Raw genomic sequence first — 25,937 nt, 5'->3', positions numbered from 1 at the left:
TATACCGCTACACTGTGCCCCGCAATATACAGTATACCTCTACACTGTGCCCCACAATATACAGTATACCGCTACACTGTGCCCCGCAATATACAGTATACCTCTACACTGTGCCCCGCAATATACAGTATACCACTACACTGTGCCCCGCAATATACAGTATACCGCTACACTGTGCCACACTATATACAGTATACCTCTACACTGTGCCCCGCAATATACAGTATACCGCTACACTGTGCCCCGCAATATACAGTATACCTCTACACTGTGCCCCGCAATATACAGTATACCACTACACTGTGCCCCGCAATATACAGTATACCGCTACACTGTGCCCCGCAATATACAGTATACCTCTACACTGTGCCCCGCAATATACAGTATACCTCTACACTGTGCCCCACAATATACAGTATACCTCTACACTGTGCCCCACAATATACAGTATACCTCTACACTGTGCCCCACAATATACAGCATACCGCTACACTGTGCCACGCAATATACAGTATACCTCTACACTGTGCCCTGCAATATACAGTATACCACTACACTGTGCCCCGCAATATACAGTATACCTCTACACTGTGCCCCGCAATATACAGTATACCGCTACACTGTGCCCCGCAATATACAGTACACCTCTACACTGTGCCCCACAATATACAGTATACCTCTACACTGTGCCCCACAATATACAGTATACCTCTACACTGTGCCCCGCAATATACAGTATACCTCTACACTGTGCCCCGCAATATACAGTATACCTCTACACTGTGCCCCACAATATACAGTATACTTCTACACTGTGCCCCACAATATACAATATACCGCTACACTGTGCCACACAATATACAGTATACCTCTACACTGTGCCCCACAATATACAGTATACCTCTACACTGTGCCCCACAATATACAGTATACCCCTACACTGTGCCCCACAATATACAGTATACTTCTACACTGTGCCCCACAATATACAGTATACCTCTACACTGTGCCCCACAATATACAGTATACCTCTACACTGTGCCCCACAATATACAGTATACCCCTACACTGTGCCACACAATATACAGTATACCTCTACACTGTGCCACACAATATACAGTATACCGCTACACTGTGCCCCGCAATATACAGTATACCTCTACACTGTGCCCCGCAATATACAGTATACCTCTACACTGTGCCCCGCAATATACAGTATACCTCTACACTGTGCCCCACAATATACAGTATACTTCTACACTGTGCCCCACAATATACAATATACCGCTACACTGTGCCACACAATATACAGTATACCTCTACACTGTGCCCCACAATATACAGTATACCTCTACACTGTGCCCCACAATATACAGTATACCCCTACACTGTGCCCCACAATATACAGTATACCGCTACACTGTGCCACACAATATACAGTATACCTCTACACTGTGCCCCACAATATACAGTATACCGCTACACTGTGCACACAATATACAGTATACCTCTACACTGTGCCACACAATATACAGTATACCTCTACACTGTGCCCCACAATACACAGTATACCGCTACACTGTGCCACACAATATACAGTATACTTCTACACTGTGCCCCACAATATACAGTATACCTCTACACTGTGCCCCACAATATACAGTATACCTCTACACTGTGCCCCACAATATACAGTATACCCCTACACTGTGCCACACAATATACAGTATACCTCTACACTGTGCCACACAATATACAGTATACCGCTACACTGTGCCCCACAATATACAGTATACCGCTACACTGTGCCACACTATATACAGTATACCTCTACACTGTGCCCCGCAATATACAGTATACCGCTACACTGTGCCCCGCAATATACAGTATACCTCTACACTGTGCCACACAATATACAGTATACATCTACACTGTGCCCCACAATATACAGTATACCTCTACACTGTGCCACACAATATACAGTATACCGCTACACTGTGCCACACAATATACAGTATACATCTACACTGTGCCACACAATATACAGTATACCTCTACACTGTGCCCCACAATATACAGTATACATCTACACTGTGCCCCACAATATACAGTATACCTCTACACTGTGCCACACAATATACAGTATACCTCTACACTGTGCCACACAATATACAGTATACCTCTACACTGTGCCACACAATACACAGTATACCTCTACACTGTGCCACACAATACACAGTATACCTCTAAACTGTGCCACACAATATACAGTATACATCTACACTGTGCCACACAATATACAGTATACATCTACACTGTGCCCCACAATATACAGTATACCTCTACACTGTGCCACACAATATACAGTATACCTCTAAACTGTGCCACACAATATACAGTATACATCTACACTGTGCCACACAATATACAGTATACCGCTACACTGTGCCCTACAATATACAGTATACCTCTACACTGTGCCACACAATATACAGTATACCTCTACACTGTGCCACACAATATACCGCTACACTGTGCCCCACAATATACAGTATACCTCTACACTGTGCCCCACAATATACAGTATACCTCTACACTGTGCCCCACAATATACAGTATACCTCTACACTGTGCCACACAATATACAGTATACCGCTACACTGTGCCACACAATATACAGTATACCTCTACACTGTGCCCCACAATATACAGTATACCTCTACACTGTGCCACACAATATACAGTATACCTCTACACTGTGCCCCACAGTATACAGTATACCGCTACACTGTGCCCTACAATATACAGTATACCTCTACACTGTGCCCCACAATATACAGTATACCGCTACACTGTGCCCTACAATATACAGTATACCTCTACACTGTGCCACACAATATACAGTATACCTCTACACTGTGCCACACAATATACAGTATACCTCTACACTGTGCCACACAATATACAGTATACCTCTACACTGTGCCCCACAGTATACAGTATACCGCTACACTGTGCCCTACAATATACAGTATACCTCTACACTGTGCCCCACAATATACAGTATACCGCTACACTGTGCCCTACAATATACAGTATACCTCTACACTGTGCCACACAATATACAGTATACCTCTACACTGTGCCACACAATATACAGTATACCGCTACACTGTGCCCCACAATATACAGTATACCTCTACACTGTGCCACACAATATACAGTATACCTCTACACTGTGCCCCACAATATACAGTATACCTCTACACTGTGCCACACAATATACAGTATACCGCTACACTGTGCCACACAATATACAGTATACCGCTACACCGTGCCCCACAATATACAGTATACCTCTACACCGCGCCACACTATATACAGTATACCGCTACACCGCGCCCCACAATATACAGTATACCTCTACACTGTGCCACACAATATACAGTATACCTCTACACTGTGCCCCACAATATACAGTATACCTCTACACTGTGCCACACAATATACAGTATACCTCTACACTGTGCCCCACAATATACAGTATACCTCTACACTGTGCCACACAATATACAGTATACCGCTACACTGTGCCACACAATATACAGTATACCTCTACACTGTGCCCCACAATATACAGTATACCTCTACACTGTGCCACACAATATACAGTATACCTCTACACTGTGCCACACAATATACAGTATACCGCTACACTGTGCCACACTATATACAGTATACCTCTACACTGTGCCCCACAATATACAGTATACCGCTACACTGTGCCACACAATATACAGTATACCGCTACACTGTGCCCCACAATATACAGTATACCGCTACACTGTGCCCCACAATATACAGTATACCGCTACACTGTGCCCCACAATATACAGTATACCGCTACACTGTGCCCCACAATATACAGTATACCTCTACACTGTGCCACACAATATACAGTATACCGCTACACTGTGCCACACTATATACAGTATACCGCTACACTGTGCCACACAATATACAGTATACCTCTACACTACGATACTTGCACATCTTGTGTTCGTGGGGGCCTCATGTTCGGGTTTCGCCTAAGGCCTCACAAAGTCTAGAGCCGCCTCTGTGTTCCCTACATGATAGCCTGGAGCTGGGCATCTGGGATGGCAGATTACACTGCCGGGCAGGTACCGTTCTGTGGGAGGGGATTTATTGACCCCTGGTCACCAGACTATTGCGCCGGTGCCCCGCTCATTTGGTGGATTGTGGGAGATGAAAATATGAGACATCGGCCATGGTTTCACTGACAGCAGCACCCTGTAGTGGACGCTCAGAGCAGGTAGGTGACATCTCTGGACGCCAACAAGGCATGAGGGCAACCGGGACACACGGCGCACAGTGACAGGAGGACACAGAGATACATCACCACTGCGCAGAGGGAGGTTGTGTAATTTGAGGTCACGCCGGTTGGCGCTCATTTCCAGGTGAAGGCCACATATTTACCAGTTTATTTGAGTTTTGGTCCCTCGGCCTCTCACCTCTTGAACTAATCTCATCACGTCACATTTAAAGAAGACGCTTTATTAGGTCACCCGATCGCATCATCTTACAACCTCTGCAGCTGGAAGATGCTGCCAACCAGTATGGTCACCACCATGGAGTCTGACCAGGTGGTGCCGACAGGGAGTCCGTAGCTGGACCTGCGGCCATCACCACAAACACACGCATCACTTCTTAGTGCTCTGATGTTTATTGTGAGCCGTCACCCTGCTGTGCACCCCATGGTTCCCTCTCCTCTCACTGTGCACAAAGCTGTCCCTGAGGGTGCCGAGGACGAAAGGGTGGGGACACCGCAGAGGACGGGGGCGGCCGCCACCACAGAGGACGGGGGCGGCCGCCACCACAGAGGACGGGGGCGGCCGCCACCACAGAGGACGGGGGCGGCCGCCACCACAGAGGACGGGGGCGGCCGCCACCACAGAGGACATTTACTGCAGGAATCATGATTCATGTTTGAGGCTTCCAAAACCCTACAAGGCATGGTAGGGGTCAGCAACGGCACCAGGGCGAAGAGCCGTCACCCAATGGCTCTGACGAGGCTCTGAAGAGTCGCGTGTCACTTGTCGGATGGCACGCCCTTCAGGTAATACACCCAGTAGATTCCCTGTGCAATGCCAGTGGCACGAGGGCAGGAAACGACGAGCCTTCCAGTCACGGGGGTCCTGCTGCCACCATGAGGGGCTTCATATGACACTGATATGTAGTGGGTTTTCTTGGGGCGCACAGGCTCACAGGCCTTGACAACAAACACCGCAGGGTCAGTCTGAAAGCTGAAGGTTGTAGGCTGCAAGAAAACGTTCTTAAAGGGGATGGACACACTGGAACCAGCACGAATCTGAATAGGTCCTTGAGGTTTGGGAGCCATGGCAGAGCCAAACAGCGGGAAGGTGTAATCACCCCCCAAGGGGGAAGAGATGTGCAGCACGGCCCGGGACTCTCCAAGCTGGACTGGTTCATATGTCACCTCCACGCTGACTTCTGATCCACCCTGAGAACAGGGAGCAGCCATGACCACCTTGTCTACATGGAAATCCGAGTTATTAACCTGAAGAGAGGAGACAATGATGAGGGAGGCAGGACAGGAGAGGTGAGAAGACGCCTCGCGCCTCCAGCATCGCTCACCTTACAGCTGTACTCAGTCTTCTGCCGAGTGAAGTTCATGAATCTGGCGCTCAGAGTCTGACTGGTGCCCAGGGTTGTGTGGAAGTACAGCGGCTTCTGCGACACAGCGGCGGTGGCTCTCAGCAGCAGGTCATACTGTAATACGCCCAGCTCACTGCTCTGCAGCGTCAGCCTGCCCGTGGACTCACCCGTTTTCAGAGGTTGGTACTCGAACACCAGGGGGTGCTAAAAAAAAAAAGCAGAGGATGGGCACGGTGTCCGGCTGTGTGCTGTGCTGGGTATGAGGCAGTGATGGCTTACCTCAGACTGGGCCGGCACTCTGATCTGCAGGGGGAGGCTAATCTCCGGCACTCTGCAGTCCGTGGTGAAGGTGACCGACACAGACAGTGGATTCTCCACCAGCAGGGTGGCTGCAGTGCTTTGCCGCACCGGTGTCACCAGCTCTACTGTGCTGATGATGCCAGGGGGGGTGGCTTTAAATGTAACGTAATAGAACAGGTATTCTTGTGTCGTCTCATTACGGAAAGTCACCTGGAACCGAGGAAAAGATGGAAGTCAAGAGCCGGGATCCTAACCAGAACCTCTGGAAATCATCCCTTAACCTCAACCAAACCAGCACCAACATCAGCGAGCAGCACCTGTACACAATTCAACAGCACCCGCGCACCAGTCGGCAGCACCCGCGCTCCAGTCGGCAGCACCCGCCCCCCCACCATTCTGCAGCACCCCACGCACCAGTCAGCAGCACCAATGCTCCAGTCGGCAGCACCCACGCACCAGTCGGCAGCACCCACGCACCAGTCGGCAGCACCCCCCCCCCACCAGTCGGCAGCACCCCCCCCCCCACCAGTCGGCAGCACCCCCCCCCCACCAGTCGGTAGCACCCCCCCCCCCCCACCAGTCGGCAGCACCCCCCCACCAGTCGGCAGCACCCCCCCCACCAGTCGGCAGCACCCCCCCCCCACCAGTCGGCAGCACCCACGCACCAGTCGGCAGCACCCACGCACCAGTGGGCAGCACCCCCTCACCAGTCGGCAGCACCCCCCACCAGTCGGCAGCACCCGCGCTCCAGTCGGCAGCACCCGCGCTCCAGTCGGCAGCACCCGCGCTCCAGTCGGCAGCACCCGCCCACCGGTTGGCAGGTGAAGAGAGTATTGTGCACTGATCACAGGATAGCAGGAGGGCTGCATCGGCCATGTGACATCATTGTGTATCGTCAGCCAGGCTGGGGCTGTCACTTTGTACCTTGGTTGAGAAGGTGCCCTCCTTGTGAGAGTGGAAGTTCAGCTTGTAGTCTCTCTTGGCTCCTCCGGGCACCTCCACAAAGTCCAGGCCCTTGATGGTGGTGGCGCTGTCCAGGCGTTCTGGCTTCAGGATCTCAATTATGGCACGAAACCTGATGAAAAGAAGCATGAGGTGAGGAGGTGACGCCCTCGGCCTGAGGTCAGAGAGTGGCATCCACATCTACCCAGGCCCAGACCCTCCTCACCGTTGGGTTCTGCGCAGCCAGTTGCTGACTGTCAGCAGTTCGCTGTACGACGTTTTGCAGGGGACTTCTCTGATCACAGTACCGGAGGATTTTGGAGGCTCAGCCTGACCATGCAGGAGGTAGAATAATCCAGTGCCATCCGGCAGGGGGAAGAAGATGGAGCCCTAAAAACACCAAAGTCACTAAGAGACATTGTGATAGGACAGGAGGGGTCTCCCTCCATACAGTGCACCGCAGGGCAGGTACCTGATGCTTCTTGCCCTCCGTGCTCATGAGCAGTGGATGATAGGTGATCTCATAGGGCTTGTTCTGCTGATTAGCCTCCACAGTGATGGCCTCTGCTCCGCTCCAGTGCTCTCCATCTAGGACCGGCTTCAGATGCCATGTCTTGTTCGTTTTGTTGCTCAGGAAGATGGTTTGCGTCTGTTTGCTCCGCACCTGACACTGAAAGTTGACAACCTGTAAAACAGAAGGTCACATGGGTCTGAACGGCGAGCAGTACACCCCACACACCCGACTGAGACCATGGAAGTAAAGATGGAAGATGCTCCTCCTAATAGAATAGAAAAATTATAGAGGTTTACATCACAGCCCCCTCATGTCCAGCAGCCCACACAGTTCAGGACCATGGAGGGGAGGGCAGCAGCCCACACAGTGCAGGGACGTGGAGGGGAGGGCAGCAGCCCACACAGTGCAGGGACGTGGAGGGGAGGGCAGCAGCCCATACGGTGCAGGGCCATGGAGAGGAGGCAGCAGCCCACAGGGTGCAGGGCCATGGAGGGGAGGGCAGCAGCCCATACGGTGCAGGGCCATGGAGAGGAGGCAGCAGCCCACAGGGTGCAGGGCCATGGAGGGGAGGGCAGCAGCCCATACGGTGCAGGGCCATGGAGGGGAAGGCAGCAGCCCACACAGTGCAGGGACGTGGAGAGGAGGCAGCAGCCCACACAGTGCAGGGCCATGGAGGGGAAGGCAGCAGCCCACACAGTGCAGGGCCATGAAGCGGGTGCAGCAGCCCACACAGTTCAGGGACGTGGAGAGGAGGCAGCAGCCCATACGGTGCAGGGACGTGGAGAGGAGGCAGCAGCCCACACAGTTCAGGGACGTGGAGAGGAGGCAGCAGGCCATACGGTGCAGGGCCATGAAGCGGGTGCAGCAGCCCACACAGTGCAGGGCCATGAAGCGGGTGCAGCAGGCCATACGGTGCAGGGCCATGGAGGGGAAGGCAGCAACCCACACAGTGCAGGGCCATGAAGCGGGTGCTGCAGCCCACACAGTGCAGGGCCATGAAGCGGGTGCTGCAGCCCACACAGTGCAGGAAAGTGGAGCGGGTGCAGCAGCCCACAGGGTGCAGGGAAGTAGAGCGGGTGCAGCAGCCCACAGGGTGCAGGACCATGGAGCGGGGGCTGCAGTCCACACGGTCCAGGGCCATAGAGCAGGTGCAGCAGCCCACAGGGTGCAGGACCATGGAGCAGGTGCAGCAGCCCACACGGTGCAGGGCCATGGAGAGGAGGCAGCAGCCCACACGGTGCAGGGAAGTGGAGCGGGTGCAGCAGCCCACAGGGTGCAGGACCATGGAGCGGGTGGAGCAGTCATGGCAGCAGCTTCAATAGTAAGCAGTTACCTCCTTTGTTGTTGGAAACCCGACGCATGATCCGGACAGTGTCAGCTTCAACGTCCTGCCTCCCTCAATGGAGCAGAGCAGGTTTTCATAGAGAACATCAGAACTGATCTCAGGGGGGTGGAAGACGATATCAAACGTGACCTCTGTGCCGGCCGTGATGTAACCAGATGCTGGTGAGATGGAGAAGTCTGGCTCAAACTTCTTAATGTCCCAATGAAACCTGCCACAAAGATAGAAGCTCACAGTGAGTGCCAGAGAAGCCCCTTGTGGGAGACGAGCCCTGCGGTGGTCCTTGCTGACATTACCTGGCTCCCAGTTCTCCCGTGTTACTGAGGGTTATCCTGCGCGTGGCTCGGCTCTGCTGCACCACCGCCCCAAAGGACACATACTCCTGGTCCAAGCTGAGCTCCAGGCCTTGGCTGCAGCCTCGCACCACAAAAAGCGAGCGCATCACCCCACAGGACTCCAGCATCACCTCCTCTGCAAATGGGGCAATCCTGCTCCGAGGGGTGAAGAGCACCTCCAGCTTACACAGCCCACCACGGGCAGGAAGAGTTATCTCTGCATCGGGGGACAGAGTGAGGACCTGCAGAACAAGGAGAGGAATTAAAGCTCCTGAGTCATGTGATGTGTGAACCTGTCCGCATGTAATAAATGTGTGCCGTACTGCAGAGGGGCACGCTCTTGGCACCCCACATATTGGCTGGTAACGCCCCTGCACAGAATCCCCCGGTGCTCACAGTGAATACATGTGCACTATCCAAGGCTGTGCATCGGCAGCATCATACAAAAAAAGGTTGCACTGTGAAGTCCGATACCTTGGGTTCTTGCAACGCAGCCATGCTTGGGCTCATGTGCAGGGTGCAGCGCACAGGGGCCAGGCTCTTGTTCACAATGGGGACGACTCTTTTCACAGTCTGACCAATGTTCACAGCTCCAAAGTTTATAACTTTATGTTTGGGATCAGCGACTTCAACCTGAAAGACAGTAAATAATGGGTGGAGGACTGTTAATGAGGACGGTGCGGGGGGCCCAGAAAACGATGGTCAATGAGGACGGTGCGGGGGGCCCAGAGAACGATGGTTAATGAGGACGGTGCGGGGGGCCCAGAGAACAATGGTCAATGAGGACGGTGCGGGGGGCCCATAGAACGATGGTTAATGAGGATGGTGCAGGGGGCCCAGAGAACGATGGTTAATGAGGATGGTGCGGGGGGTCCAGAGAACGATGGTTAATGAGGACGGTGCGGGGGGCCCAGAGAACGATGGTTAATGAGGACGGTGCGGGGGGCCCAGAGAACGATGGTTAATGAGGACGGTGCGGGGGGCCCAGAGAACGATGGTTAATGAGGACGGTGCGGGGGGCCCAGAAAACGATGGTCAATGAGGACGGTGCGGGGGGCCCAGAGAACGATGGTCAATGAGGACGGTGCGGGGGGCCCAGAGAACGATGGTCAATGAGGACGGTGCGGGGGGCCCAGAGAACGATGGTCAATGAGGACGGTGCGGGGGGCCCAGAGAACGATGGTCAATGAGGACGGTGCGGGGGGCCCAGAGAACGATGGGTAATGAGGACGGTGCGGGGGGCCCAGAGAACGCTGGTCAATGAGGACGGTGCGGGGGGGCCAGAAAACGATGGTCAATGAGGACGGTGCGGGGGGCCCAGAAAACGATGGTCAATGAGGACGGTGCGGGGGGCCCAGAGAACGATGGTTAATGAGGACGGTGCGGGGGGCCCAGAGAACAATGGTCAATGAGGACGGTGCGGGGGGCCCAGAGAACAATGGTCAATGAGGACGGTGTGGGGGGCCCATAGAACGATGGTTAATGAGGACGGTGTGGGGGGCCCATAGAACGATGGTCAATGAGGACGGTGCGGGGGGCCCAGAGAACAATGGTCAATGAGGACGGTGTGGGGGGCCCATAGAACGATGGTTAATGAGGAAGGTGTGGGGGGCCCATAGAACGATGGTCAATGAGGATGGTGCAGGGGGCCCAGAGAACGATGGTTAATGAGGACGGTGCGGGGGGCCCAGAGAACGATGGTTAATGAGGACGGTGCGGGGGGCCCAGAGAACGATGGTTAATGAGGATGGTGCGGGGGACCCAGAGAACGATGGTTAATGAGGATGGTGCAGGGGGCCCAGAGAACGATTGTCAATGAGGACGGTGCGGGGGGCCCAGAGAACGATGGTCAATGAGGACGGTGCGGGGGGCCCAGAGAACGATTGTCAATGAGGACGGTGCGGGGGGCCCAGAGAACGATGGTCAATGAGGACGGTGCGGGGGGCCCAGAGAACGATGGTTAATGAGGACGGTGCGGGGGGCCCAGAGAACGATTGTCAATGAGGACGGTGCGGGGGGCCCAGAGAACGATGGTCAATGAGGACGGTGCGGGGGGCCCAGAGAACAATGGTCAATGAGGACGGTGCGGGGGGCCCAGAGAACAATGGTCGGTGAGGACAGTGCAAGGGGCCCAGAGAATGATGGTCAATGAGGACGGTGCGGGGGGCCCAGAGAACGATGGTTAATGAGGACGGTGCGGGGGGCCCAGAGAACAATGGTTGATGAGGACAGTGCGGGGGCCCAGAGAATGATGGTCAACGAGGACGGTGCAGGGGGCCCAGAGAACGATGGTTAATGAGGATGGTGCGGGGGGCCCAGAGAACGATGGTCAATGAGGACGGTGCGGGGGGCCCAGAGAACAATGGTCAATGAGGACGGTGCGGGGGGCCCAGAGAACAATGGTCAATGAGGACGGTGCGGGGGGCCCAGAGAACAATGGTCGGTGAGGACAGTGCAAGGGGCCCAGAGAATGATGGTCAATGAGGACGGTGCGGGGGGCCCAGAGAACGATGGTTAATGAGGACGGTGCGGGGGGCCCAGAGAACAATGGTTGATGAGGACAGTGCGGGGGGGCCAGAGAATGATGGTCAATGAGGACGGTGCGGGGGGCCCAGAGAACGATGGTTAATGAGGATGGTGCGGGGGACCCAGAGAACGATGGTTAATGAGGATGGTGCGGGGGGCCCATAGAACGATGGTTAATGAGGATGGTGCGGGGGGCCCATAGAACGATGGTTAATGAGGATGGTGCGGGGGGCCTGGGAAACAGTGGTTCATGAAGCCGGTGTGGGGGTTGGGAATCTAGGGAAGAATGGTCAATGAGGACGGTGCGGGGGGCCCAGAGAACGATGGTTCTTGAGGACAGTGCGGGGGGCCTGGGGAACAGTGGTTCATGAAGCCGGTGTGCGGGGTGGGAACCTAGGGAAGAATGTTTAATGAGGCTGGTACGGGAGACCCGAGGAACAGAGATTTGTGCAGCCAGTGCAGGGGGCCCAAGGAACGATGGTTAATGTGGGTGGTGCGGGGGAGAATGATGGTTAATGGTGACGGTGCGGGGGGGCCCAGGGAATGGTGGTTCATGAGGACGGTGCGGGGGCCCAGGGTTCAAAGGTTTCATGCAGCTGATGCGGCGAGCCCAGGGGAACAATACAGCCATCAGTAGCTTTCTGACCCCATTTTATCTACATTTTAATTAAATTTCCAACCTTCAGCTCGATCCCGTGACCCTGGAGTTGAACAAGGTGATTGGAATGGCCGTTCATCTGAAAGACAACACTTTCTTGGTACAAGATGGCTGCTCGGGGATAGAAGTTGACAAAAACCTCCATCTTGTCTCCAGGAGAGAGGACATTTGAGCAGAAGTCGAGCTCCATGTGACTCGTGTTACTGTACAGACAGTCAATGCTACACGGGGGAAGCAGACGGTGACAGGGTTAGTACAGGCAGTAATGGGTGTATCTTTATGGGGTGCCTGTCCGTCTGGGGGCGCTCACCTCACTGGCCTGCTGTCCTTGTTGGTGATGACCAGGGTTTCGCGCACAGGCTGCATTCCTGCGTGGTAGATGAAGCAGTAGCCAAAGTTGTGTTCTTTGAAAGAGAAGTGGATGGCGGGCTGCACGGCGCTGCCTCGCAGGGGGCACGTGATCTCCGGCCCGTTCTCTATCTGCAGGATGACATGATGAGCTTGGAGGCCTATCATCTCCACTCCGCGAGACGGACATCACTAATGCTACTCACCCCGATGGTCAGCGCAGACTCTTTTACTGCACATTTCCTGGTTGGACAGAAGGTGAGCGATGTCTGAGCCTGTTGTCCGGGGGCCACACGTCCACAGCTGGGGGAGATGCTGAGAAATTCTTGCAGCCCCCGAGGAACGGTCAGAGCGCAGGAATAATTAAAGGAGAAGTGGCCATTATTCATGATGAGGAACTGGAAGGTGCAGCGATCGTTGATGTCCACCTGTCAGGAAGAGAAGAGGAAAGGTCACACGACAGAGCACAAGCGGGGGGGCCACATTGACAGGTATAGATCTCACCTGTCCAAGGTCAAGCTCTTGGGGTTTCTGGGCAAAGAGGGCAGTGACTGTGCCCATGTTGTCTCGGCACTGCACAGACACCTGGGTGGAGTGCCCATCAGCCTTTACATTCAGGTAGAGCGGCTCAGTTTTGGTCTTCACATCACAAATCAGGTTGAAATTGACCTCACCAACTGTAGATGGCTGGAATTGAACCATGATGGGGACCCTACGAGGACAGACAGAGGGGCAGGATGAAAGTGGGCACCAGACTAAGTAAGATCAAGGCAGAGATCAATAACCGACGCTCAGGGGGCTGCATTTTACCTGCTCTGAGGGGGGATCGTTCCTTCCATAGGTCTCACCGTCAGGGAATGAGTGCGGCCCTCTGAAAAGCGAGAACTGTCTCGGAAAGTGAAGTAGAAGGGTTTCTTCTCATTGTTGATGAGGTGGATGGATTCCTGCACCTCCTGCCCTGCACACAAGAGCACACGTCTCCAATGATTGGGGGCCTCAAGATCACCCTCGCTGGCTGACTACATCCCCAGTAAGTCACGTGGATGTGAGCACAAGATTGGGCACATACCTATCAGCAGGGAGCGGAAGTTCAGATGTGACCTGTCCAAGGACACTGAGGGCTCCAGGACGTTGCCAACAAGAAGGAAGGGGATGGAGATGTTCTGCTCAGGAATCGAGAATTTCCAGAAAGATTCACTGATGTCCAGCACTTGAGGGATGAACTCAAAGGTGATCTGTTGGGAACAGAAGACCATTCACCAGCAGTAATGGCAACCAAAATGAAGCCCCACCATGTCCTAGGGCCAGGAACAAGGGCAGGTTCAGGGGGCCACTTACTTATGTCACAGCTCTGAAGTTTATAACACATTACCTCAATTTTCTTTTCAGCTTGGATCACCCCTTGTTCGTTCAAGCAGCGGAAGGCTGGAGTATTCTGAAGGCTTGGGGGGTCCTCACAGGTCCACAGGAAAGAGTAGAGGCTGGTGGTGGGATTCAACATGCTGAAGGTCCTACAAAGCAGAATTATGGCAGTGGTCACCTGAAAGAAAAGGCTGAGCAGAACACCCCAGCCCCCGGCTCTTTCTTACCTGCTGTTCTTAGTCTTTACACCCACAGACATGAATTCAACAACCCGCGTCTCAGGATCCAAGGTGGTCCCTGAGGGGGCACCACGGGGGCCGCACAGCTCTGGGTTTCGCCTGCCGCTGCTGATATAGTCTGAATCCTCCAGTTGGAAGTGACAGTAAGGGAGAAGGCTGCGTCCAGTCACTGGAAGCACTGGCTCCTGCTCTCCGGGAGGCATGTTGGGGATGCTGAGGGTCAGAAAACATCATCAGAGATGGCAGCGTGTGTGGGGACGGCAAGAGGCTTTCTCCTGATAGTGCACTGTACAGTATACGCACTGAGCTGCAGGAGGGACACATGGTACGTCTGTAAGATGGCAGCATGAGGACCGGCACTGCAAAGGGTTTAGTTCTCCATATGAGGAGATCCTTCTATATTGTGTGCATCCCAGGCAGATGTGTCTGATCTCTGTATATAAGAGGACAGTATGGACCACTGCAAACGAGGAAGGGGCTCTCGACAGTGTCCTGTACAGCTCCTGGAGCCCTGCATATCTTCTACATACACCCCACATATGTGCTGCGTACACTCCGCATACGTCCTGCACAGAGTCCCGCACACCCCACACATACAACCCGCTGGCCAACGTGGAGCTCCCTCACCTGCAGATCAGACAACCATCAAACTCTCCAACTTGTGTGGGAGAAAACTTGATGAGGAATTCTCTCATCTTCCCGGCCGGGATGACTCCGCTGTGCGGCTGCACACTGAATGGAGGGGCCTCCGCTCCCACCGGCACCAGTGAAGACATACTTTCTAGGACACTGGATGGACGGCTGTTGGTGGATGAGCTGCGGGCACTGCCCAGGGGCTCTGCATATAAGATACGGTTACATGCATCACTCCGTATGGGGAGCACACAGTATTAACACTCACAGCTGTGGACCTGTACTTACCGCCTGTGTCTGCTGGCCCAGGAGCTCCCTGACCCTCCATTTGGACCTGCCAGGAGAACTGCAGCTGGACTGTGCCCGTGTTCTGCATGAGGAGCCTGTGAAGGAACGTCTGTCAGCTGATGGTCACTGGTGGCACTGCCTCCCACCGTTACCTGTGTGCCACTCACTTGTACACGCGTGTCTGATACAGCAGAGTGTCCCTGAAGTGCACCTTCTCACACTTGGCTGTGTAGCGGGCATAATCCACAGTAGCAGTGATCAGCAGTTCCACCTCTCGGGCCTCCTCATCGAGAGCTATGTGCGCAGGCTCCGGGTCAGTCTCAACCACCTGCGGACAGACATCAGATAGCTGAGCAGCTGCCTGCAGATCCCTACCTCTGTACCCTGAGACTTTCCTACAGAGGAGGCAGGTACTCATGAGAAGCTTCAGCGCCTGCTTACCTTCTTCTTGGGATGCGGGCCGGCTGCCCCCTTACCACTGTCCACCCAGGTCACTGTCCTCATTCTGTCGTCCCAGTCAGCCACCTGATCCAGGGGGTGCGGGAAGGATATCCGGGACACTCGGCACCTGACCGGACACTTGTGTAATGCCACAGCCACATCTGACTTCAGGGTGACGGTCACGTCTTTGGCGCAGCCAGGGTGAATATGCCCCACCTGTTGGCAGGATTGTCAGTTAGAGGTGGCCTTACAGGTGCAGTGGGATGTTGTGTGATGCAGTGTCCTACCTGAGGGGAGAACTCCAGCGGTGTCTGTGATGGCCACTCAAACCTCATGGAATCGGTTTGGCTGCGGTTTGTCATGGTAAAAGTCACCTGGTATTGACGTCCTATGTGGCATTCACCAAAGACAATGTGCTCGGTACGGGCAGCTGTAGGGAACATGAAATGATACCCTTAGAAGTGTGGCCCTGGTGGTAGGTGGTAGCAGCACTTACCACAACTCTGATCTCACCTTCCACCACGTCGTCCTCCAGCTGCCCCTCCAGGACACCCAGCTCTCCGGGGCTGTGGATGTTATCTAGGGTCAGATCTTCCTTATAACCCTCTCCCACCAGCTGCACACAGCTTTTCTCATACTGATTATCCAGCACTGAAAGGAGCAGAGCGGCCTCATAGCGCTGCGGCTCCTGGGGGCCGAACCCCACCACAAACTCTGCCAACTCCCCTGGACGGAGGATCAGTGAGGCGGTGTGAGCGCGGTGCCCTGTCAGACAAGAGGGTAAGAGAGGATGAGTCCTGCACCTGTAACTACTCACTAGACCAGGTGTGACCTAGCCCTGCACACCTGTACTCCACCGATACTCCTAGCATTGTACACCTGTACTCCACCGATACTCCTAGCATTGTACACCTGTACTCCACCAGTACTCCTAGCATTGTACACCTGTACTCCACCGATACTCCTAGCATTGTACACCTGTACTCCACCAGTACTCCTAGCATTGTACACCTGTACTCCACCGATACTGCTAGCATTCTACACCTGTACTCCACCGGTACTCCTAGCCCTGCACACCTGTACTCCACCGATACTGCTAGCATTGTACACCTGTACTCCACCAGTACTCCTAGCATTGTACACCTGTACTCCACCGATACTGCTAGCATTCTACACCTGTACTCCACCGATACTGCTAGCATTCTACACCTGTACTCCACCGGTACTCCTAGCCCTGCACACCTGTACTCCACCGGTACTGCTAGCATTGTACACCTGTACTCCACCGATACTGCTAGCATTGTACACCTGTACTCCACCGATACTGCTAGCATTGTACACCTGTACTCCACCGATACTGCTAGCATTGTACACCTGTACTCCACCGGTACTGCTAGCATTGTACACCTGTACTCCACCGATACTGCTAGCATTGTACACCTGTACTCCACTGGTACTGCTAGCATTGTACACCTGTACTCCACCGGTACTGCTAGCATTGTACACCTGTACTCCACCGATACTGCTAGCATTGTACACCTGTACTCCACCGATACTGCTAGCATTGTACACCTGTACTCCACCGGTACTCCTAGCCCTGCACACCTGTACTCCACCGGTACTGCTAGCATTGTACACCTGTACTCCACCGATACTGCTAGCATTGTACACCTGTACTCCACCAGTACTGCTAGCATTGTACACCTGTACTCCACCGGTACTCCTAGCCCTGCACACTTGTACTCCACCGATACGGCTAGCATTGTACACCTGTACTCCACCAGTACTGCTAGCGCTGTACACCTGTACTCCACCAGTACTCCCAGCATTGTACACCTGTACTCCACCGGTACGCCTAGCATTGTACACCTGTACTCCACCGGTACTGCTAGCGCTGTACAGCTGTACTCCACTGGAACTGCTATCGCTGTACAGCTGTACTCCACCGATACTGCTAGCATTGTACACCTGTACTCCACTGGTACTGCTAGCATTGTACACCTGTACTCCACCGGTACTGCTAGCAATGTACACCTGTACTCCACTGGTACTGCTAGCATTGTACACCTGTACTCCACTGGTACTGCTAGCATTGTACACCTGTACTCCACTGGTACTGCTAGCTCTGTACAGCTGTAATCCACCGGTAGTCCTAGTGCTGTACACTTGTATTCCACTGATACTCCTAGCGCTGTACAGCTGTACTCCACCGGTACTGCTAGCGCTGTACTCCACCGGTAGTCCTAGTGCTGTACACTTATATTCCACTGATACTCTTAGCCCTGTACACATGTACTCCACTGGTAATACGAGTGCTCTACACCTGTACTACACTTGTACTCCTAGCACTGTACACCTTTACTCCACTGGTACTCCTACCGCTGTACACCTGTACTCCACTAGCACTGTATCTGCATTCCACCGGTACTCCTAGCACTGTACTTCTGTACTCCACTGGTACTTCTAGCACTGTACTTCTGTACTCCACTGGTAGTTCTAGCGCTGTACATCTGTACTCCACTGGTACTCCTAGCACTGCACAACTGCACTCCATCAGTATTCCTAGCGCTGTACACCTGTACTCCGCTATACACCTGCACTCTGCAAGTACTCCTAGCGCTGTACACCTGTACTCCACCTAGAGCGGTGCACTGTACCTGCTCCTGATTGCTCCAGGCATCCTGTCTCGGTCCAGGCAGGGTAGATGCAGTGAGTGGTCGGTTTTGGCTTTAAATAAAATGCCCGTGTTTCTTCTGGCAAATCAATATTCAGCTGAGGGAGGAAACAAGTGTAACCATTCAGTGCTGAGAGATTATACACTGGGGCAAGAGGGCAGATACATAGAAGACGCCAGGGTGGTACACTGGGGCAGGAGGGCAGATACATACGAGACGCCAGGGTGATACACTGGGGCAGGAGGGCAGATACATAGGAGACGCCAGGGTGATACACTGGGGCAGGAGGGCAGATACATAGGAGACGCCAGGGTGATACACTGGGGCAGGAGGGCAGATACATAGGAGACGTCAAGGTGATACACTGGGGCAGGAGGGCAGATACACAGGAGACGCCAGGGTGATACACTGGGGCAGGAGGGCAGATACATAGAAGACGCCAGGGTGATACACTGGGGCAGGAGGGCAGATACATAGAAGACGCCAGGGTGATACACTGGGGCAGGAGGGCAGATACATAGGAGACGCCAGGGTGATACACTGGGGCAGGAGGGCAGATACATAGGAGACGCCAGGGTGATACACTGGGGCAGGAGGGCAGATACATAGGAGACGCCAGGGTGATACACTGGGGCAGGAGGGCAGATACATAGGAGACGCCAGGGTGATACACTGGGGCAGGAGGGCAGATACATAGGAGACGCCAGGGTGATACACTGGGGCAGGAGGGCAGATACATAGGAGACGCCAGGGTGATACACTGGGGCAGGAGGGCAGATACATAAGGGATATCAGGGTGCAGATAGTACATACAGGTGACCGCTGTGTAATTACAGCACTAGCGCAGCGGACAGGACTGTGCAGTGATGACCGGCGGTCATGCGTCTACAGTGAGGGGTGACGCGCTGCAGCCACCCACCTGTGCAGGGACAGAGCCCTCATTTTTTAAGACAAGAGGAAGTTGTTGATTCTGACCAATCAGGAGCCTCTGGAAGAGGAGAACCGGGTTTCCGCGCTTGTTGCGCAGTGCTGGACGCAGGATGGTGACGCAGGGAAGGTTGCCCTCTCCACTGATGTCAAAGGTCAAACTGCGAGATTTAGAGAGTGCACTGATGAAAGAAAAGGAGGAGAAAGTGTTAACAGGATGCAGTGAAGCAACAGAGACCCCCCCCCCCCCCATCAATACAACCTTACTGCCGTCACTGTGTTCACTGCACTGATGTCACCTCCTTACTGCTGTCACTGTGTACACTGCACCGATGTCACCTCCTTACTGCTGTCACTGTGTACACTGCACCGATGTCACCTCTTTACTCCTGTCACTGTGTACACTGCACCGATGTCACCTCCCTACTGCTGTCACTGTGTACACTGCACCGATGTCACCTCTTTACTCCTGTCACTGTGTACACTGCACCGATGTCACCTCCCTACTGCTGTCACTGTGTACACTGCACCGATGTCACCTCCTTACTGCTGTCACTGTGTACACTGCACCGATGTCACCTCCTTACTGCCGTCACTGTGTACACTGCACCGATGTCACCTCCTTACTGCCGTCACTGTGTACACTGCACCAGTGTCACCTCTTTACTGCTGTCACTGTGTACACTGCACCGATGTCACCTCCCTACTGCTGTCACTGTGTACACTGCACCGATGTCACCTCCCTACTGCTGTCACTGTGTACACTGCACCGATGTCACCTCCTTACTGCCGTCACTGTGTACACTGCACCAATGTCACCTCCTTACTGTCGTCACTGTGTACACTGCACCGATGTCACCTCCTTACTGCTGTCACTGTGTACACTGCACCAATGTCACCTCCTTACTGCCGTCACTGTGTACACTGCACCAGTGTCACCTCTTTACTGCTTTCACTGTGTACACTGCACCGATGTCACCTCCCTACTGCTGTCACTGTGTACACTGCACCGATGTCACCTCCTTACTGCCGTCACTGTGTACACTGCACCGGTGTCACCTCTTTACTGCCGTCACTGTGTACACTGCACCAATGTCACCTCCTTACTGCCGTCACTGTGTACACTGCACCAATGTCACCTCCTTACTGCTGTCACTGTGTACACTGCACCAGTGTCACCTCTTTACTGCTGTCACTGTGTACACTGCACCGATGTCACCTCCCTACTGCTGTCACTGTGTACACTGCACCGATGTCACCTCCCTACTGCTGTCACTGTGTACACTGCACCGATGTCACCTCATTACTGCTGTCACTGTGTACACTGCACCGATGTCACCTCCTTACTGCTGTCACCGTGTACACTGCACCGATGTCACCTCATTACTGCTGTCACTGTGTACACTGCACCGATGTCACCTCCTTACTGCCGTCACTGTGTACACTGCACCGATGTCACCTCCTTACTGCCGTCACTGTGTACACTGCACTGATGTCACCTCCTTACTGCCGTCACTGTGTACACTGCACCGATGTCACCTCTTTACTGCCGTCACTGTGTACACTGCACCGATGTCACCTCCTTACTGCTGTCACTGTGTACACTGCACCGGTGTCACCTCTTTACTCCTGTCACTGTGTACACTGCACCGATGTCACCTCCTTACTGCCGTCACTGTGTACACTGCACTGATGTCACTGTGTACAGTGCATCGATGTCACTGGATTTATGAGGCAACATCACATGTACCTTGCAATCCCCTCGACAGTAGCCTCAAAGGAGCACTGGTAGCTCTGCATGCTCTGCGGGGTGAAGGAGACGCTCACATAGCTGTGACTGTGGCTCGGGATACTCATTCTGGGCGGCTGCACCTCAAAGATGTCAGTGATCCGAGCCACGGACTAGAAAAATCAAAGTGAAATGTGAAGATCATCTGTACAATAGACAGCTCTGCTACACCACACAGGAGAGCCGACGCTACACCGCACAGGAGAGCCGACGCTACACCGCACAGGAGAGCCGACACTACACCGCACAGGAGATCCAACACTACACCGCACAGGAGAGCAGACACTACACCGCACAGGAGAGCCGACGTTACACCGCACAGGAGAGCCGACGCTACACCGCACAGGAGAGCCGACACTACACCGCACAGGAGAGCCGACACTACACCGCACAGGAGATCCAACACTACACCGCACAGGAGATCCAACACTACACCGCACAGGAGAGCAGACACTACACCGCACAGGAGAGCCGACGTTACACCGCACAGGAGAGCCGACGCTACACCGCACAGGAGAGCCGACGCTACACCGCACAGGAGAGCAGACACTACACCGCACAGGAGAGCCGACACTACACCGCACAGGAGAGCCGACGCTACACCGCACAGGAGAGCCGACGCTACACCGCACCGGAGAGCCGACGCTACACCGCACAGGAGAGCAGACGGTACACCGCACAGGAGAGCAGACGGTACACCGCACAGGAGAGCCGACACTACACCGCACAGGAGATCCAACACTACACCGCACAGGAGAGCCGACACTACACCGCACAGGAGAGCCGACACTACACCGCACAGGAGAGCCGACGCTACACCGCACAGGAGAGCCGACGCTACACCGCACAGGAGAGCCGACGCTACACCGCACAGGAGAGCCGACGCTACACCGCACAGGAGAGCCGACACTCTTGGGTCCTGACGTTGCGGTCCCCTGTCCCCTATATTTCAGATCATGCAAATGGTTTAACCCATCGCTCTCCCCTTTACCTTAGCAGAGAGCGGTTTGACGGTCAGCGCCACATCACAGGGAACCTTTCCAGAGTTGGTGATCTTGAAGCGGGCGGTGGCCGTCTGTCCCACCAACACGTTCCAGAATAAGAATCGCTTCTCGTCCTGCAGGTAGATCCCGTCTGACTGAAGAGGCGGCAGACACTGCAGGATCCTGGCATCCCCCACAATACGATGCTCTTCAAATATACTGGGAATGTCCTCGGTAACGAACCCTGGAAGAGGGAGAGCACCACAATCACCACCATCATGATCACATGTGAGCGTGGCCCCTGTGGGCTGTATGGGCCCTGAGCCTCACCTGGGGTGCACACTTCACTAATGAGACGGAAGGGAATGCCGGTGGGCAGGTCTTCTGGCTGTCGATCAGAGATATCTAGAGCCAGGAATTCCTCACTTTTTCCCAGCTGGTCGGCTACACACTCCACGCTGACCACCTGCTGACCCCCTGGCGCAATGGTCCCGAAGCCAGGCGACACCGTGAACGAGCCCAGGGTCAAGCGCGCCTTAAATGACAGAGCACATGCTTACACATATACAAAGAAACATGGCCTGACGCTCTCATCACATCCACTAAATGCATGGACACAGCGGGCCCTCCACACAGCTCACAGGGGCCCACTTACCTGCCCAGAAATACTCGAGTCTCGCAGCTGGGAATCCGCACGTTTTGTTTTGCCCAAAGCAACTGATCTGCTAGATCCAGAACCCTCCCGCGAACGAGCTCTCTTCACTCCATGAGCCGGCCTAAAAGTCACAGAGGTGGGGAGATGAGCGGCACCCGCAACTCTGTCTATGAGAAGGGTGCCGGTATGTAGTCAGATCTACTCCTTACCCCTTCTTGGCCGGATGGATCATTGCCTCACGGATCATCTTGCTGATACTGTAACGAAACTCCAGCAGACCGCAGTTCTCCAAGGTGAATGAACACAACTTGCGGCTGCCCAGCACCATGGCTCCAAAGTTAACGTCTGAGGACGGGGCGAGGCGGTATTTGGCGAACGCTGAAGAGACAGATACGCGAATTGGGATACTCGCGATTGTCTCATCTGACAGGCTGGGTTCAATGACCTACAGGGAAGGCAGATGGACAGATGAGGACCATCAACTGTACAGGGGTCTTCTCCACCTGCCAGGTCTGGAAAGAGTTAACGGAAGAGCCTTGTCCCCCAGTAAGTAACTCCAACCCTAACATACATGAAGCGTCATCCCTGTGGACGGACATTCCTAGTGGCAATATTCTTCTACACCCAGGACCTCTACAGTAGAATAGAGAGGACGGTGGCTGCACCCACTGCCCCTTCACCCCCCACAGGCCCCGAGTACCTGGCATTTCAGGATTGGTTTATCCACAATCTGCACTTCCATCTTGGCCTGGAACACAATCTGCACCTGGGTGGCTCGCTCGTTGGGGCTCAGGGTCCCTTTTTGTGGCAGGATAGAGAAGATGGAGTTCAAATCTGGCGTTCCTGGAGCAGGGGCTTCCAAGGAGAAACTGAAAGTAGGACGGGGAGAATCGTGTCAGAGCTGCGGTGCCGCAAAGTTTATGGTGTAACCAGCCCTAGACTGAGTGCTGGCCACAGAGGCTGAGGCGAGGCCTCCACATGTACTAGCCTCCAGTGCTGGGCTACAGGTGAAACCGGGCCCTGGAATAGTTAGGACTATGGGAAGTTCTATATCTGCCATAGTCTCCTTGCTCTACATGAGCTGTCCATGGTGGTCATGAACTCCTCCGTGTTATGAATGTCCCCTTGCCAGCCACTTACCTGAAGCCGATCTCATACTTCCCCTTGTTCTTCAGAGATAGGGTATGTTTAGATTCTTCTGAGACCTTCACCACTCCGAAGTCCAGGCCTCCATCTGTACCTGCAGAGACAGCAGTCACATATGAGGAGGACATGTGCATAGCGCCCCCTAGAGCCTGCCTGAGTGTCATGGTCACGGCGTGAACGAACCATCAGTACCAGCAAGTCAGGAGACAAGCAGGACCTTTACCTTTAGGGAAGCTGATATCTAGAGCCACATCGTAAGACTCTGCAAACACATGGATGTTCTCGAGTTGCACAATTCCCAGAATGTTCTCAACATCAGAAACCTGCAGACAGAACATACGATGACAGATGGACCTGAGATGACAGACCCCACTCCTGGACACACAGCCATGACAGCCACCCACTTACCTCCAGACGAATGAACTTCTTGATGTTGGTGGCTTTGGCTGCCTTGAAGTGAAGTTGTAAACCATACTCAGAACGGGGTGCCACAATACCCTGATCCTGAAACACTGAGAAGTCGTCACCCAAGTTCTCCAGACCCGTCACCCTCCAGGCAGCTGGTAAGAAGGTGCTGTTCCTGAGGAAGACCGTCTTGGTGTCCTTCCTGTAAACACACAGGATATTGCTGCCTTAGTACGAGCCGTGTCCAGGGACGGACTAGTCATAGACCCTACAGGGAAAATTCCCATTGGGCTGATGGCCAGTGTGCCAACTGAGTCCCTCGCCCAGCTGCTGGCCAGCTACATAACCATCTGATGCCATCCTGAGAATTTATGCTGGGGCAGTATATTTTGCTGCACTGTGGTATCTGGTTCTGCTGGGGCGGTATATTTTGCTGCACTGTGGTATCTGGTTCTGTTGGGGCGGTATTTTGTGCTGCACTGTGGTATCTGGTTCTGCTGGGGCAGTATATTGTGCTGCACTGTGGTATCTGGTTCTGCTGGGGCAGTATACTGTGCTGCACTGTAGTATTTGGTTCTGCTGGGGCAGTATATTGTGCTGTACTGTGGTATCTGGTTCTGCTGGGGCAGTATATTGTGCTGCACTGTGGTATCTGGTTCTGCTGGGGCAGTATATTGTGCTGCACTGTGGTATCTGGTTCTGCTGGGGCGGTATATTGTGCTGCACTGTAGTATTTGGTTCTGCTGGGGCAGTATATTGTGCTGCACTGTGGTATCTGGTTCTGCTGGGGCGGTATATTGTGCTGCACTGTGGTATCTGGTTCTGCTGGGGCAGTATATTGTGCTGCACCGTGGTATCTGGTTCTGCTGGGGCAGTATATTGTGCTGCACTGTGGTATCTGGTTCTGCTGGGGCAGTATATTGTGCTGCACTGTGGTATCTGGTTCTGCTGGGGCAGTATATTGTGCTGCACTGTGGTATCTGGTTCTGCTGGGACAGTATATTGTGCTGCACTGTGGTATTTGGTTCTGCTGGGGCGGTATATTGTGCTGCACTGTGGTATCTGGTTCTGCTGGGGCAGTATATTGTGCTGCACTGTGGTATTTGGTTCTGCTGGGGCGGTATATTGTGCTGCACTGTGGTATCTGGTTCTGCTGGGGCAGTATATGGTGCTGCACTGTGGTGTCTGGTTCTGCTGGGGCGGTATATTGTGCTGCACTGTGGTATCTGGTTCTGGTGGGGCAGTATATTGTGCTGCACTGTGGTATCTGGTTCTGCTGGGGCGGTATATTGTGCTGCACTGTGGTATCTGGTCCTGTTAGGGCGGTATATTGTGCTGCACTGTGGTATCTGGTTCTGTTGGGGCGGTATATTGTGCTGCACTGTGGTATCTGGTTCTGCTGGGGCAGTATATTGTGCTGCACTGTGGTATCTGGTTCTGCTGGGGCAGTATATTGTGCTGCACTGTGGTATCTGGTTCTGCTGGGGCAGTATATTGTGCTGCACTGTGGTATCTGGTTCTGTTGGGGCGGTATATTGTGCTGCACTGTGGTATCTGGTTCTGCTGGGGCGGTATATTGTGCTGCACTGTGGTATCTGGTTCTGCTGGGGCAGTATATTGTGCTGCACTGTGGTATCTGGTTCTGCTGGGGCAGTATATTGTGCTGCACTGTGGTATCTGGTCCTGTTAGGGCGGTATATTGTGCTGCACTGTGGTATCTGCTTCTGCTGGG

At 53.9% G+C, this 25,937-nt stretch overlaps 1 protein-coding gene across 1 annotated transcript in view; it reads right to left on the bottom strand.

Annotated features, from left to right (window-relative positions):
* Positions 1–4,920: 4,920 nt before the first annotated feature.
* The window catches only part of HYDIN (HYDIN axonemal central pair apparatus protein), a 99,034-nt gene continuing 78,017 nt past the window's right edge, over positions 4,921–25,937 (bottom strand). Inside the window, exons 53-86 of the mRNA XM_044270701.1 lie at positions 24,209–24,407; positions 24,024–24,123; positions 23,795–23,894; positions 23,355–23,523; positions 22,864–23,099; positions 22,655–22,775; positions 22,330–22,534; positions 22,008–22,243; positions 20,978–21,129; positions 19,220–19,409; positions 18,283–18,397; positions 16,139–16,390; positions 15,913–16,055; positions 15,626–15,841; positions 15,352–15,512; positions 15,185–15,279; positions 14,891–15,101; positions 14,252–14,476; positions 14,035–14,173; positions 13,732–13,897; positions 13,473–13,620; positions 13,167–13,374; positions 12,869–13,090; positions 12,625–12,794; positions 12,337–12,535; positions 9,605–9,763; positions 9,092–9,372; positions 8,787–9,006; positions 7,412–7,624; positions 7,166–7,329; positions 6,922–7,072; positions 5,977–6,207; positions 5,677–5,901; positions 4,921–5,599 (exon numbers count right to left, since the gene is read on the bottom strand). Coding sequence (XP_044126636.1) covers positions 5,111–5,599; positions 5,677–5,901; positions 5,977–6,207; positions 6,922–7,072; positions 7,166–7,329; positions 7,412–7,624; positions 8,787–9,006; positions 9,092–9,372; positions 9,605–9,763; positions 12,337–12,535; positions 12,625–12,794; positions 12,869–13,090; positions 13,167–13,374; positions 13,473–13,620; positions 13,732–13,897; positions 14,035–14,173; positions 14,252–14,476; positions 14,891–15,101; positions 15,185–15,279; positions 15,352–15,512; positions 15,626–15,841; positions 15,913–16,055; positions 16,139–16,390; positions 18,283–18,397; positions 19,220–19,409; positions 20,978–21,129; positions 22,008–22,243; positions 22,330–22,534; positions 22,655–22,775; positions 22,864–23,099; positions 23,355–23,523; positions 23,795–23,894; positions 24,024–24,123; positions 24,209–24,407 — 6,511 coding nt within the window. The 3' untranslated portion in view covers positions 4,921–5,110. The remainder of the gene's footprint in view (positions 5,600–5,676; positions 5,902–5,976; positions 6,208–6,921; positions 7,073–7,165; positions 7,330–7,411; positions 7,625–8,786; positions 9,007–9,091; positions 9,373–9,604; positions 9,764–12,336; positions 12,536–12,624; positions 12,795–12,868; positions 13,091–13,166; positions 13,375–13,472; positions 13,621–13,731; positions 13,898–14,034; positions 14,174–14,251; positions 14,477–14,890; positions 15,102–15,184; positions 15,280–15,351; positions 15,513–15,625; positions 15,842–15,912; positions 16,056–16,138; positions 16,391–18,282; positions 18,398–19,219; positions 19,410–20,977; positions 21,130–22,007; positions 22,244–22,329; positions 22,535–22,654; positions 22,776–22,863; positions 23,100–23,354; positions 23,524–23,794; positions 23,895–24,023; positions 24,124–24,208; positions 24,408–25,937) is intronic.

Source organism: Bufo gargarizans, chromosome 10 (genome assembly GCF_014858855.1).
Source record: "Bufo gargarizans isolate SCDJY-AF-19 chromosome 10, ASM1485885v1, whole genome shotgun sequence".
Lineage (NCBI taxonomy): Eukaryota > Metazoa > Chordata > Amphibia > Anura > Bufonidae > Bufo > Bufo gargarizans.
Note: the sequence above shows the minus strand (reverse complement) of the source record. Positions and strands in the feature narration are given on the sequence as shown.